A 14962-nucleotide genomic window follows, 5' to 3' on the forward strand; every position below is an offset into this window, starting at 1 on the left:
GTGTCTGAGATCTTCTGAAGGGCAGCACAGCACCACTCCTCTGAGCTTTGTATCCTCAGCAGACTTGCTGAGGGTGCACTCTATCCCTTCAACTAAGTTGTTGATGAGTAAGTTAATACTGGGTGCAGTATGAACCTTTGGGTTGAACTAGACTCTGTGCCACTGATTAAAAACCCTCCAAGCCCTGCCATTCAGCCAGTTCTCAGTCCACCTCACTAGTTGTCCAGCTTTGCTTGTGAGGACATCATGGGAGACAGTGTCAAAGCCTTTCTGAAGTTCACATAGACAACATGCAGTTCTCTCCTGTTATTTATCCAGCCAGTTGTCCAGGTTTTGAAGGCAATCAGGCTGGTTAAGCATGATTTCCCTATGGTGACTCCATGCTAACTACTCCTGATCACCTTGTCTTCCACATGCTAAGTGGTGGCCTCAAGGGTGAGCTGTTCCATCACCTTCTCAGCGATTGTGGGTAAGGCTGACTAAAAGTGCTGTGGACTTTAATTAAGGGCTTACTGTGGCTAAACATGTCATCTCTATGTAAGTGTTTATTGGTTGATTAAACAAGATAGCTTTTCATCGTTTGTTGACAGGTTATTCAAATTTTGGATAAAACATACTGTAGTTAATTATGCACACTAGCTCTGTGCGGGTTAGCGGCAGGGGACTGTAGGGAATTTTGTGGCTTGAACACAGCATCATTGCACAGTTACACTGCATCCAAAAGCAAAGTTACTTTTCTCAGGTGTGCTGTACATTAGTTACTGCAAGCAATGAATAGTTAATTCATGCTCTTTGGATGTCTTGTGCTTGAGTCTTCTACTTAATGCTTCTTGTAGTTGATAAGAATTTGGCAAGCATGCAGAAGATGCAGTTATGGTTTCCCCCTTTGCTTTACATTGCTCTGGGGCATGGGAGGAAAAAATCTTCTGTGCTGCACCCAGAGTATCTCTTAAAGTGTTAGAGAACTGAGGACTGTCTTCTAAATCTAATACATGGTAAGCAGTGCTTCTATCCTGGGAGCTTGGCTGCCCATGAATATGTAGTGGGGAGTTCCCTTTTCAGTTCACATGTTTGGAGTTAGAATCTTCCCTCCTACTGTTGTGTCCCAAACTATGCAAATGCTAGTTTGGCTGATGGGAATGTGTAATTCGCACTGAAACAAAAATAAGACTAACCACCATTAGTTGGATGCCTTCCTTTTATTAAAATGCTGAGGGAACAAGGTGCTGTAGTGCTGCATTCTGCCTTAAACAAAAAACATAATATGAAAGGGCCTCTTGAATATGATAGACTCCAAATCTGTAGATTTGAGATGTTCTTTGAACAGGGATTTAAGATGCTGATTATAGTCTGATGATTCTTAGACCTAGGTCTTTCCTGTGAATTGAATGCTACTGGGGGAATGGCATTTGTAACTCATCAAAATTACCAGAGCAATATCAGGAAAATAGCCTAATAATAGTTATTGTTTGCCTTGTTTTGTCTGTTACATTGCATTTTAATGCTATTCACATACTACTCAATTGTACCAGGAAAGATGAAGACAACGCAGTATTCTCTGGGCTAGTTTTACTCCTGTATTTTATACTACAAGGGATTGGGAAAATTGCATCATACAATTTTTTGTAATAAGCCCTTTGACTGCTGCCCAGTTGTTAGGCATGTATTTCAGTGAAGTTGTGAACACTTCAGTGCTCCATAAGTGAGAAATGCATAGCTTTGTTTTTTGCCTCCCATATAATTATCAAAATGTTATCTGAACCAAGACATAAGCCCTATAATTGCTCTGAATTAGAGGCTGCTTTTTTGCTCTTTTTGATAACTGTCTTTGGTATAAGATGCATTCTGGGATTTTTATGTCTGGCTTAGGGGAGTTTTTGCTCTGTTCTTCCTTTCATACTCTGCCATTTTTTCACTTACTCCTCTGTACTCCACCTTTTTCACCAGAACAGTTATGCATATTTTTAGTATTTTTAGCCTTGGTATGTCTGTCTTGCTCAGTGCTGTTTTCATCAGCTTCTTGAGATTACTTGGCTTCTTATTTTAAAAAAAAGATCTCCACCTACTGATTTTTTTTATCTGCAGTGTTTTGGGGAGAGTTAAGATAATTTATTGTTTTGACACTTTCACCAAAAAGTGGTCCTACAGTTACTATTTTGCACAGGCCTCTGAGAGCCTACTGGGCAGGCTTGTTGAGATCAGTAACTTTTCTGCTGGTATTGTGTGGAAGTAAAGGCTGGCCATTGCCCGACAAGGCAAGAGGTGCCAAAACCTCCCACTGTGAGTGAAATGAAGCCAGTTAGCCTGTCAGAAGTTATGAATGGTCATTGTGACACTCAAGGCATTTTTCAGTGGGAAAGAAATACAGGAGAACTTTTCCACTGAAGTGGCTTAAATGCATTTTGAATAGCTTCACTCCCATTTGTTAAATCTTTCATTAAAGGATATAAATTCACATACTGTTCTTTTCTGTACAGTGTATTTTGTTTCACAGATCTGAGGCTTCATGCAAATTAGTTAAAGCTTAAGAATTAAAATGAGTGTCTTTTTCTGTTGAATCTGTCATCTCTGCTCAGGTTGTATCAATTCTAGACACTTGAATTCAATTGAGTATAGGCTGTAAAAAGAAAAGATTAAATACACTTTGGTTATTTAACTTGGGTGTATGTTTTGCCTTAATTCTGTCTCTTCCTCTGCACCCCAAATCCTAGCAACTATTTAACTGGAGAACTTAATTTGACTAGAAAATGGGTGGCTGTGTTTTCTTACTAACTCATCTTGCGTTCAGTTTAAAAAGTAAGAACACTTCAGTAAGGTTGCGTCATTTATTAGTCTTGTTTTCTGTGTCAAAGCAGGGGGTTTATACCAGCATGATATGAATTATGCTTTCAAATTTAGTAACCTTAAATTAATTTTTTTCTCCTTCCTTTTGTGGATTGCTATAATAATATAGATGGCTTTTTGCTGTGTTTTTTCCCCGTCACCTCCCTGTTTCACAGATTCACCACGTCATTTTTGGTGGTATCACTTAATTTGCTGGCTAATGAGTGCTGCTGGCATCATTTGTATCCTGGTTGCTCATGAACACTATACCGTAGATGTCATCATTGCCTACTATATCACCACGCGGCTCTTCTGGTGGTACCACTCAATGGCTAATGAAAAGGTGAGTTGCAAATACCTTCAGAATCAATGTATAGCCTGCATTTGTTAAAGCTTAAACTTAGTTCTTAATTTCAGCATAAAAATAGAGGTTCCATATTGAAGTTCAAACAGAATGGGCAAGGAGTTTCACTTCATTGTTATTTGTAAATAATATTAATTTGTCTTAATATTTTTTGAACTTTGAGGTTTTAATGCTGCAGTTTATGTATAGAATAGCCCTTCTTTGTCTCAGCTTATGAATAAACAGTACTTGAGTAATAAAATTTCTGGCCAACTGAAATTACCTAGACAATACTAAAATTCTAGTGACAATTATTCTGTAAATGTCATTAAAGGTATGCTGTTCAGAAGGTGTCTGCTGCAGTTGTTTCAACAACACATTGAAGTAGCAGCATAGCTCTCAGGCCCATTTAATCTAATTCTCAACTATTAGTCATCAATGGAAAGACAACATGCCTGAAAGCACTCATATTGAAAAAGACTTGAGTGCTTTGTTGCCCCAAATTTTGTACAGCAACAAAGCAGCCCTTTGTGTTAAAGATGCTGAGTTTGTAGTATGCATTTGGACTATTCCAATGGAAAATTCTGTGTTTTCTAGGCTAAGTACTCAGTCTTTGCAGAAATGCATGCAAATGCATTGCATTTTTTCTGTTTTCTTGATTCAAATGTAATTGATTATAAGCCTTTAAACTGACAGTTGCCTTTTCCTCTTTACATGCTTGTTCCAATACAGACTTTAAAGGTGTCTTCGCAGACGAATTTTCTCTCTCGAGCATGGTGGTATCCCATATTTTATTTCTTTGAGAAGAATGTTCAAGGCTCTGTTCCTTGCAGTTTTTCCTGGCCAATATCTTGGCCTCCCAGCTGCTTCAAATCTTCATGTAAAAAGTATTCACGGGTTCAGAAGACAGGAGAGGACAATGAAAAATCTACCTGAAGAAAAGAAGGAAAGCATCTGCTCTGGTTTTTTCGGTTTTGATTTTTCTTTTTTTTTTTTTTTTTTTACCAAAACATCAATGCTGTAACCAAAGTTCTTAAGAGGACTGTAACTGAAGAAGTGGACCAAGCTTCTGTGCAATTGATTGGAAAGACAATTGTAGATTCATATATTGCTATTTCAGATGTTTTCCTCTCATGAGGCTGTACAGACCTATTCTACTCTTCAGTGCTAATGAAATGCACCACTGATGGGATTTTTTTATTAAAGAAAAAATGGAGCAGGACTTTGCTTTATTAATGAGATAGAGGTGCCAAAGACCACAGTAACATTTCCATTACTAACTCTCACTCATCCACAGAAGCACCCAAAAGTCTCGTCTTCAGAGCTCTGGAGTGCGTAAGGGCAAAAACATCCTAAAATGTAAAAGCATGATACTGGTGTATTGAGGTGTATAAAAAAAATAACACAATTGTGGGAAGTGGTTTGTTGCATTATTCTTGCTAATGAAGGTAAGGCCTTTGTGACTGGTACAGCTGGAAGCGAGTCTGACTTTTTTATACACTGTGGGTTTGGATATCTTATGACTCTTAAATACTACTTACCACCATTAACTCCCATGTATTCTACTACATACCAATTTTTACATTTTTATTAGTAATTTTATATTTAAACAGTTGTGCTACTTGATGAATTTGCAATTTAGAAATAGCTGCTAACATCAGAGCTCAAGGAGCCTAGAATTTTATTTTTAATAAGGGACACAGTTTCAATGTCAATCTTGAATTGCAGCTGGCCTTGTGTATATAGCTATATAGTGCCTGTCAGTGTATATAGATGCATATATACACAAAAGCACACACCTTAAACAAAATTATTTACTGGGAAGAGTGATCATAAAGTTCTTGATGCAGGCAAAAGTTCTACAGCTCTCACCTGCTTGAGGAATGCAAGGCCAGGTCCAAAATGAGGCTACATTTAAAATAAACATTTTAATTTTAGTAGCAATCTTTTGCTGAAGCTATGTAGCAGGCTTGCTTGGGAGCCATAGTTCTTCATTGAATTTCTTTTTTTTTCTTTTACCTCTGGACACATGTTTCTGTGACTTACTTTGAAAAAGACAACCAAACAAAAAAGCTAAGGTTGAAATACCTACAACAGCAGCATTTCTTCAATTGCAACCTAAAATAATTTCATATTAAATGACACTGTGGTAGAACTCACATGTAGATTCCCTTTTTTACCCAGGGCTTCAGTCCAGCTAAAATGGCTATTTAAACAAGTTGGCTGAGAATGTGGGATATTACCATGGGGTAAACATGTAACAAAACCATAGATTAACAGCTACCTGTTTCTTGTTGGTTTGTTTTTTGTATTGTTGTGAAAGCAAAGTAGAAAATCAGCACACCATGTTTAGCTATTAATATTCTGTATTAATTTCTGCAGTTAATATTATTTTCAGATGATCAGTAAAACCTAATGAAAAGATAAAACTGCATTAAGTGTTGAGGTGATACTAATATAAAGGAAATGGTGCGTATTTTAAGAATGTCTTGAACTGAGTGACAAGTGTGAACGCAATTTAAATAATGACAACTTGTTTTTTAAAATTAAATACAGAGTACTCAAATATAATCTTTCTTCAGTTAAGGGGATCATTGCTCTGAGTTGTACATGAGAATATTTTTGATGTGCGTTTCAAATATTTTTGTGCATTATCAAAATAATACAATAAAAAAATGTTCCTTTCAGTACATCCTTGGAAAAACGTAGCTAAGAAAGAAATTCTGCTAATGTTTGGTTTTGTTACTTAAAATAAGCTTAGTAGACTCTGATAATGTGCCCCTGAAGTTGTGTGTTTATGGGCATATCTGTGCTTTCATTTGCTTGCTTCTAGCAGACCTTGAACAGCTAAAAAGCCAGTATCAAAACATTTTTTAGTCCTTAATCATATAAATTAATCTGTTCAACACCAGTCAGTAAATCTCGCAAGATACTTGTTATATCAGTACTACTTCATAGATCATAATTTTTTAAGCTAAAACCTAAGCTTTGAGATACCTTAAATATGGCCATGTTAAGCCACTTGTAGTAATACTATCTTTTAGGAGTTACGAATGAATTTCATTAGTGGTCACCCTGCCTTGAAAATCGCATGATGAAAAGCATTACCTAAGGAGCTTAAGCAGTGGTTTTCATCTGGTGGCTGAAAAACAAACATTTTGATAGCCTAGATATCTAATTATCTGCATAACCACCACTGTGTCTCAGTGGGATTTCTATAATAGATCTGCAAAGCAGGCTTTCCTCATTCAGGATGAGGTGTTTGGGGTTTTTTACATTTATTCCTGTTTCTGAAAGAAAAAAATGTGGAAGTGATGAAATAGAACTAAGTAAAGTCTCTGCTTTTGTTGGGCTGTGTAAGCTTTCATTCTGCTGCTGAATTTGATAGAGATTCCCATTGTAATACAAAAGGAAAGTTTAAGTAGCAGCTCTAGCTCAAAATACTTGATTCCTCTTCTGGCTCAGTCCTCCCTTAACTGCTTAATATTTATCCATTGTATGAAAGCTCTCAAAGGGGTGTGTGTGTTTAATTAGCAGAAAGCCCCAATTCTCTATGCTCTCAATAGCTTTTAATTGCTTTTACAAACTTGGATGGTATAGCTGTATTTGAAGACTCTTTAGACCTACATGTAAGGTGATAAAATGGGTAAGTAATGGTATATTCTAGTTCTTACTGTTCTAGTAGTTTATCCAATACAAACCAAAACTGCTACATAAAACTTACTAATTTAAAGATCTTGGTGATCATTGTATACAAATACCATGAAGCTTATAGTTTCATCCTAAGAGGCAAAAGATTGCAGTAGGTAAAAAGGAGAAACTTGGACTTTTGCTTAGGCTTACAGTCAAGAGATCAGTATATTATTTGGTCTGTATATGCCCAATTTTTTGCAGGATGTCACTAATTATTTCTTCCTAGTTACAGTAATATTTCTTACAGATGTCACATGAGCTGCCCCTTTACTGTGACTATAATGTGCTCCTCTCTACTGAAGAGCATGTACATGTTGAACTTTACAGACACTTAAAAAAAGCACTACACTTGTACACCTGACCTATCAGTATGACTTAAATGGTGATGGGCTTTCTTAAAATGGCTAATGTACATTTAAATCTGGATTTAAAAATGTTAATTTGAGCATTTAAAGAAGGGTGCTGCTAAGTGGTCATGCTACAGATGCCTACTTCTAATGCCAGAAATGATGAATGTCTACTTGAAAGCACAGTAAATGGACACTTTTTTTGGTACGTGCTTAGCACTCCCATGTGGATGTAAATGGTACTAAATGTTAGTCATCTTTCATTGCTTTCTTCTTGGAAAGATCGCCACAGGTGGGGTAGTAGCAAAAATAACTGTGCTGAACATTGCTATGAACTCTACTACTGTATTTGCTGCCCTCCTCAAAAAAACAGTTGGGAGAGAAGGAAACTAAAAAAAAAAAATACTTATGTTAAAACACATTACCTTCATGTAATAGAGAAATAAAGCTCAGCAACAGAGACAGAACTGGAAAGTCTTTTACAGAGATGAGAGACCATTCTCTTAATTGGATTATTGCAAATCCATTTACCAGGCTCTTAAATTGGAATCTGTTCAATCTCTGGCTTTCTCCTATCAGCAGCCTCTGGCTAGACAGTTTATCCTAAATTGTTTGGTATTAACCCAAATTCTTTTTCTTGTTGCAGTAGATGTGAAGTATGATTTACTGTTCTAGAAACAGATCCATTAACTTCAGTGCAAGGTGAAGTCTTTCCATTAACTTTAAATGAATTTTCCCATTGCTCTGTGTTGGTTTTTTTTGTTTGTTAGTGGGGTTTTGGAGGTTTTTTTTTGTTTTGTTTTGGGGTTGTTTTCTTTTTTTTAACTCATAAACCTTGAATCTTAAAGATTCCTGGGGTAATTTTGAAAATGGGTCCAAGCTGTCAGATGAACTGGAACCATTTTTCCTTACTGGCAGATCTAATAGTTATAAACCTCCATTCTCATTGTGATACTTTTACAATATACATGTTTTGGATTTACCTAGAACTCTTATATGGGCACACAAAATTAGAGTGATACTATAAGATTGAACACTTCTGTATTGAAGTGTTCTATTCCAGGCATTGTAAAATCAATGTCTTAAATTCAGTTACTGAGAAGAGGGATCTTAAAAGTAAATATTCCTGTTAGGCATCATTCAAATGAATTTTGCTGCTTAAGTACTCATGAGAAAAATATCCTACCATGCCAGTGAAGTAACTTTGCTTATAAGTAAGCCTGCATGTGCTACTTTATGATGCTTCTTAGAATCCAAAGAGAAGTGCTGTGAAACAGAATGGAGACAAAGGCTCTTCTTCTAGTATTTATAAGGAAAAGGAAGAAGATGAAAACACTGAAATAGATGATTTTATATAAAATTGAGCTAAAGCTACACCTAACTTCTAAGAAATGTAGAATTGAGTTGTTTGTGTAACAGTTCTGCAGAGAAAACCCCAGACTTACAAGGAAGCAGCAGTATTAAGCACGTCATTCAACAGTACAGCTGTGTATCTGTGCTGGTTCTCATCCATAACTTACAATATAAAAACAAAACCCAGCTCAGTGAGAGGTGCTTGGGGATTAAAGTACTTAAATATTATTAGCAGTTTTTTGTAAGTTGTTACTTCAAGCTGTCACTAATAGTTTCTAAAACGTAACCAAGTGCTGCAATGCTTAAAACATACTGAAGCTTTTTTTCTAACTGGCTTAAGTTTCCATGGATTTAACCATATGTTTAAATCTTATTAACCTAGAAAGTAGCATGTAAGAATGTCAGGCTAGATACAGGTAGCTTATGTATTGCATATTTCAGTTCTGAACTCATCTTTCCTAGCAAAACACTCAATGCCTGAATGATGTTTAAATATGAAGTAATGATACTGTGCGGTCTGTGTGTCTGAAATACTGGTGTTGAGGATTCCTTCTCTTCTACTGTAAATCAGGGATTAAAAACTCAGAGGTTTGCCTTGTTTTCAGTGAAAATGTTTTAATTGCAAAGGACTTGGAGTTTAGCCAATAGGTAGCAGTTTGTTTTCTGTGGCTCTTGGCTGTGTACAAACCTTTAAGATGCAAACTAGGTGGAAGGAGAGGGCAGACCACTTCTTACTGGGAGGAGCAGTGTGTGGCTTTTTGAATTATTATATTGGCTGCATCCTACATACAGTCTTATCTGTATTATAGTTGAAAGAAGATGCTGTATTATGCTATTATAGTTAATGTTAGCACTTTTTCAAATGATTATGTAGTTGTTGACCCAGTCCTTCTGCTAGATGAAGAGTGAATGTTTTTGTCCTTTACTTGCTGTCTGTATGGTTAAACATAACTGGTTTTAGTTCTGGTAAATGTCAATGGGAAAAATGCAGATCCCTTGGATACAGTACCTAAGGTGTCTGTGCATGGGTTTCTTCTAGGAGAAATACTCTTCTTTCAAGCTGTGCCTAAATAATATTAATGTCAGCTCTTGCATTTTCTCTCAGCATAATATGGTCTTTAGGAGGTTAGCATTTGTGACACTGCAAAGAATTACTGAAGAAAAATCTCCTTTGTGCCAGTTGAGATCAATTTTCACAAAGCATCTTTGCTGAAATATGTTTGAAGATGACTGGGGGGAGGGGGGGGTGGTTGCTTTTTAATTAAGAGAAAAGGTGGTCAGAAATGAGTCTGAAATAAAAGCATCTCAAACAGTTGGGGTCCAGGCATGATGCAGGCACATGTGTGTGGAGAGGGGTCTCTGTGGCATAAGCAATACTGGATTCAGTACACAGTGGCTTCTCTAGGAAGGCAAACCACATTGTACTTACACAGTACAGACAGCTGTAAGCCATCTTTACCTGTCCTTTTGAGCTTCTTTCAGACTGACAGCGCAGTACTAAAGGTGGCAATACCTAAAACGTGAAGGTCACTTACAAACCAAAATTATAAACGGGGCTGAAAAGGCAGATCTCTGTAAAATCAGTCGTCAGAGAGGTGCCTTCTAATTCAACAGAACATACAATTGGGTGTTACTTCGAGTGAGAGTCACATTTAAGATGAGTGGGCCTGTTTGCTTTCTAAATTGTTATTTTTTTCCTTGAAGATGGCTGGAGCGCTGAGAATATCAAGAGGAGATTTATCTCTGCTTACTTTCACCTCTACCATTGAAGTCTTTGTGTGTAAGCCTTAAGCAATACTGTTAAACTCCAACCTCTCTTACATTTTGAGGAACTTAGCAGTGCTTTGTTACTTCTGTAAAACTGGGTTGGCATTCCACTTTTTTTACAGTTTGTTGCTATTCAAAATGCTGCTTATGCTGAAGCCTGTGCTGCTTTGGACTCCTGTCTAACTACGCCTGCTAATTGTCTTTTCTAAATGGCTCAGTACGGGAAGAGTAGGATTAACATTTGAAAAGGCCTCATAATTAACCCTAAAGCCGAAAGGCATTCTTGTCAGACACATCTTTGCACAATTTGTACTTGAAAATAATTTCTAGTTTCAGAACCTAACATGCTAGGACATACATTTTTTTTCCCCTCAGGAATCAATTCTTGCTCCTAGTTTCAGAACCTAACGTGCTAGGACATACATTTTTTCCCCTCAGGAATCAATTCTTGCTCCTTAAACGTTTAGCACATTTTCGTTTGTGTTTATTTTTGTGATTCAGGAGAACATGTGTGAGATGTGAAAAAGGTTCTGCTAGGTTTTTAGGTTAGAGTTTGTACCAAGGAACGTGAAAGTAAAAGCAGAAATAATAGTTTGATGGCTGTGATTCTTGTGCTTTCCATAGGACTTTGAGAACTCTCAAGACTTCCCCAAAAACAGCACAAGACCTCACTTTGGCTGCAACATGGTTTCATCCTTATCAGCTGACAGCTTTTCTTGCATGACTTCTCCTAGGTTGGATCCTGTGTATCCATAGCTCTGTATGTCAGTTGGAGTTGTATATTCAACTGGGGAAGAACTAGGCAAGAAAGGGTGTTGGCTGCTGAGGAACCCTACATGGTAATAATAAGAATGCTGTAATGCATGCATGATGAGAAGCTGGTAAGATGGCATTGTTCTGTAGCTTTAGGATCCAGTTCTGCAAACACTGTGCAGCAGACTACAATAACAAATTGAGAGACCTTCGGTGCTGTAGTTTCTGCTGATCTTTGCAAACTGCAAATTTCATATGAATTGTTCACAATTAGCAAGAGTTGGCTTTCATGTTGTAAAACTTCCAGGATGACACTTTATAGCTGATACTTTGTTAGATAACTGAGTGTTATGGTGTGCTGTATACGTGCAAGAGATACTAGAGCTAGGCTGTGATTTGTGTTGCAATCTGTTCACTGTGTTAAACCCAAACCAAAACCAGCTATTGCACTAGCTGTACTTTAAAAAAAGCAATAACGGGAGCATCTTGTAGCTTTTCTCTTCAAAGGTGCTGTCTGTCATGATCACTTCACTGTTGACTGTGAATTTGGTAAAAACATGTTAAAGAAATTGTCCTACGTAGTTTACTTGGCACATACAAGTTGAAATTTTTTATGGTCAGCCTGTGTACTAATGAATACAGTTGGACTATCTACATGACCACCCAGATCTTTAAAAATCAAAAACCTTCTATCCATTTATGGTGCTAATAATCTCAGATACTGTTAAGAGCTGGTATTCTCTTATTACACATGAACACTAAGGAAAGCTGTTATGACACCTTTTCAATAAAGCTAAATTTCTCTACATTTTAAGCCTGTTCCAAATGCTTTTTATATAAATACAACCCTTTTCTATTTCTGTTTTATATAAAAACTGCAAAAAACGGTATTTTAATGCAGGAAAACATTAGGAGTGTATAGTATTCTAAATTACATGTCCAATTCTAAGTTTTCATACACTTCAGGATAGCTAATCTTCTGAAACTCAGTCTAAAATGTAAGAATTGTGCTAGGTGGGATTAAGGGACAGGCTAGTTTAAAGAAAATCATTCTCTGGCTTCATCACTGTTGAAGGCTTGTAGAATGAGGAAAGGATGTGAAATGGACAAAGCTGTATTAGGAGGACATTGATTATGCAGTGTAGATGCTGACACTTTAAAAAAACTCAAACAACTTGTGATGAACATGACCATGTAACTGTATCTAAAGAACAGAAGTGAAAACATAATTCTCAAGGCAGTTCATAGTAGGACATGATAAAAACACATGAAAGAACCTTAAACTAGACTGTTTATATTGTGAAAGAGCAAAGTAACTTTCTAGCTTTGTTTGAAAGCTTCACATGCAACTTTTTCTTAAGATGAAAAACTATCTTGTGCCTTCTGTTGCAGAAGCTATTGTTGCCTTCCCTCCTGTCTTTGGTTATGATTTTATTGTAGATAATGAAAGACAGCGCACTTCCAGATCTTGCAGAGAGGCATTTTTGGGACTTCCTATCCACAGAGAATACCGAGCCTTTAGTTCTTGTTAAAGGCCCCTTCCTTCCCAGCTTGCAGTTGTGAAAGTATCTGCCTGTGACAGGTATGGCAGTCCTGCTGTAGCTGGCTCTTAAATGAGCATGATGCCCTTAATTCATCCAGACACGTGAATGTGTGGAGCAGGTGCCATGTCCAGGTACACTGGTGACACTGCAACACACTTGTCTGCTCTGAAGTGGTTGCACCCTGAGGCTTTGGTCACTAAGCTGCTGTCCTTCATATGCTAGAATAAATTCTCTTCAATCACTTGCACCTAGTACTTCAAGAAATAAACGGGCTTCTCTAAGATCTATTTGATGGAACCTGTGTGTCAGTGCAAAGAATATTCCATGTTTAGAGTAACTTAATTAAAGGCAGAAACAAGCCCACCATCTAGGATAAAACCAGGGCTGGGTGGGGTTTTTGAGTGAAGGTGGATAGTCTAGTAACAATAGTCTGGATTGTCTTCCTACTTGTCTCAGTGCCTGCTTTAAGAGTAGGACACTTGGAAAAGCCAAAGATTGAACAAAGTCATCCATAGTAGTCCTAAGCCACATTGAAATATAACTTTCCTATCTTGATTACTAGATGCTTCAGAGAAAATGGACTGTATTTTTTTTCATTTACAAAAAAAGTGCAATATTTATGGAAATACTGAGGCAAATGGCTGCATGTTTCAATGCCCTGCAAAAACAAAACCTTTGCAAGCATGTGATGTGCACTTGACCAAAAGTAGGTTTTTTTAGCTTTAGTATCTGCTGTGTTACACTAGTGTACTGAAACATGTTTCTGTAACTCAGAACTTTCAGCTATTTTCAACGTGCTTTTGACAAGAAGAGTGTTTTTTATGAATGAAGTGCCTGTGGAAATAAAACTCCAAAAGTTGCCTGCAAGCTCAAATAAAGCATATAAAACCACAGCCCGTACTTGAAGAGAATGGGTGCTAAGTCAGCAGCTGCAGAGAACAGCTAGTCAACAGTCCTAAGCATTGACAGGATTCAAAGACTAAGATAAATTTTGAGAGAAGAATATTATGTTGCTTTCAAGAGTTTACTGTGTTCATTAAACTTTCAATGCTTCTGCTTGGGCCTTAACTCTGTAACTTGGCTATCTTTAAAGAAAAATTAGTTCCTTTGAACTATTCTATTTTTATGCTTATTTTTATGCCAGTCTCTTCTCTGGTGGGGATTTTTGTTTGCTTGTTACATAGAGTTGGTTTTTGACCTGTTAAAAGTGGAGTACCCAAATGCTTTGATTCCTCAGTTTGGGACAATAGAGTTTTTTGTTAAGTGCAGAATTAAAGGGAGTGTGCATTTTATTACACTGATGCTAGGACTGAGGAGGAATAATTTCCATGGAAAGCACTGTAGTGCTAAAACTTGTATATGTAGTTTTTTGGGGTATGCAGAATATTAGTAAAGTACTTGGATATATTTTGCTGTTAATTTCATGCTTTAAAAAGAGGCTATTTGGTTATAATTTAAATTGGAGAAACTGATTTTAATGTTGCAACAACTATTATTTTAATTTGAAACATCCACTTATGTACTGGTATCTTAGAGCAAAAGTTGCATTTTATCACATTAATTTCGATAAAATTTTTTAATTAATCTCATTTTATGTGGAATTTAATCTCTGGACACCCTAGAATTGGCTATATGCCACTGAAACCAACATTTCAACTGCATACATAGGGAAGGAAGGCATTTTTTTAATCTAGCTCTTGACTAGACTGAGAAGGAAGTGAGGCTAAATTACTCTTGTACAAAGAAAACAGGCAAAAACAGTAATGTGTTTCAGCTGTGCTGAATAGTTTAGCTTCTTATTTTCACACTACAGAATTTAATTTTTTTTTGAGACTCAGATTTAAAATGTCTTTAGTTCAGCTAAATTTTCACCTGGTTTTATATATTTTTTCTAATAGATGCATTTTATTGGTGCACATTGTAATTAACCACTGAATTTCTGCCAAATATGGACAAAATAAAAGCTGGATTCTGTTCTGCCAGTTTAAATCTGTTCTTAGTTTTTCTCTTTTGTTTAATTCATGGCTGAGAAAATGTCTGTTTGCTGTTTAGATTAAAGAGACAGTTGCCTTAATTGCTTAGAGGAAAACTGACCGTGACCATTTGAAGCTTTATGTATTTCTGAAATTGCTGTAACTTCTGTATAATTGCAATAAAACGTTTTTAATACAGTTCAGCCACTATTTTACGAGCAACTTGTCAGTATCTTTACTGAATGTTCCACTTTTTAAAATAATAATTTTTTTTAAATAATTTTTTAACACCACCCTATTTAATGGATAAGCACTTTATTCTGTGCATTTTTTATTTTGGGGGATCACTTTAAAGAAGGAGCATTG

The 14962-nt window shown here is 36.6% G+C and overlaps 1 protein-coding gene across 3 annotated transcripts in view; it reads left to right on the forward strand.

Annotated features, from left to right (window-relative positions):
• Positions 1 to 14814, forward strand: part of SGMS2 (sphingomyelin synthase 2) — a 45132-nt gene extending 30318 nt beyond the window's left edge. For all 3 annotated transcript variants that reach the window (XM_042049671.1, XM_042049669.1, XM_042049670.1), the window contains exons 5-6: positions 3000 to 3166; positions 3899 to 14814. In XM_042049671.1, coding sequence (XP_041905605.1) covers positions 3000 to 3166; positions 3899 to 4102 — 371 coding nt within the window. In that variant the 3' untranslated portion in view covers positions 4103 to 14814. The remainder of the gene's footprint in view (positions 1 to 2999; positions 3167 to 3898) is intronic.
• The last annotated feature ends 148 nt before the right edge of the window (positions 14815 to 14962 follow it).

This window comes from Corvus kubaryi, unplaced genomic scaffold, assembly GCF_017639235.1.
Source record: "Corvus kubaryi isolate FWS band 111438036 unplaced genomic scaffold, C.kubaryi_AGA036_p1.0 71, whole genome shotgun sequence".
In the NCBI taxonomy this organism is placed as follows: Eukaryota; Metazoa; Chordata; class Aves; order Passeriformes; family Corvidae; genus Corvus; species Corvus kubaryi.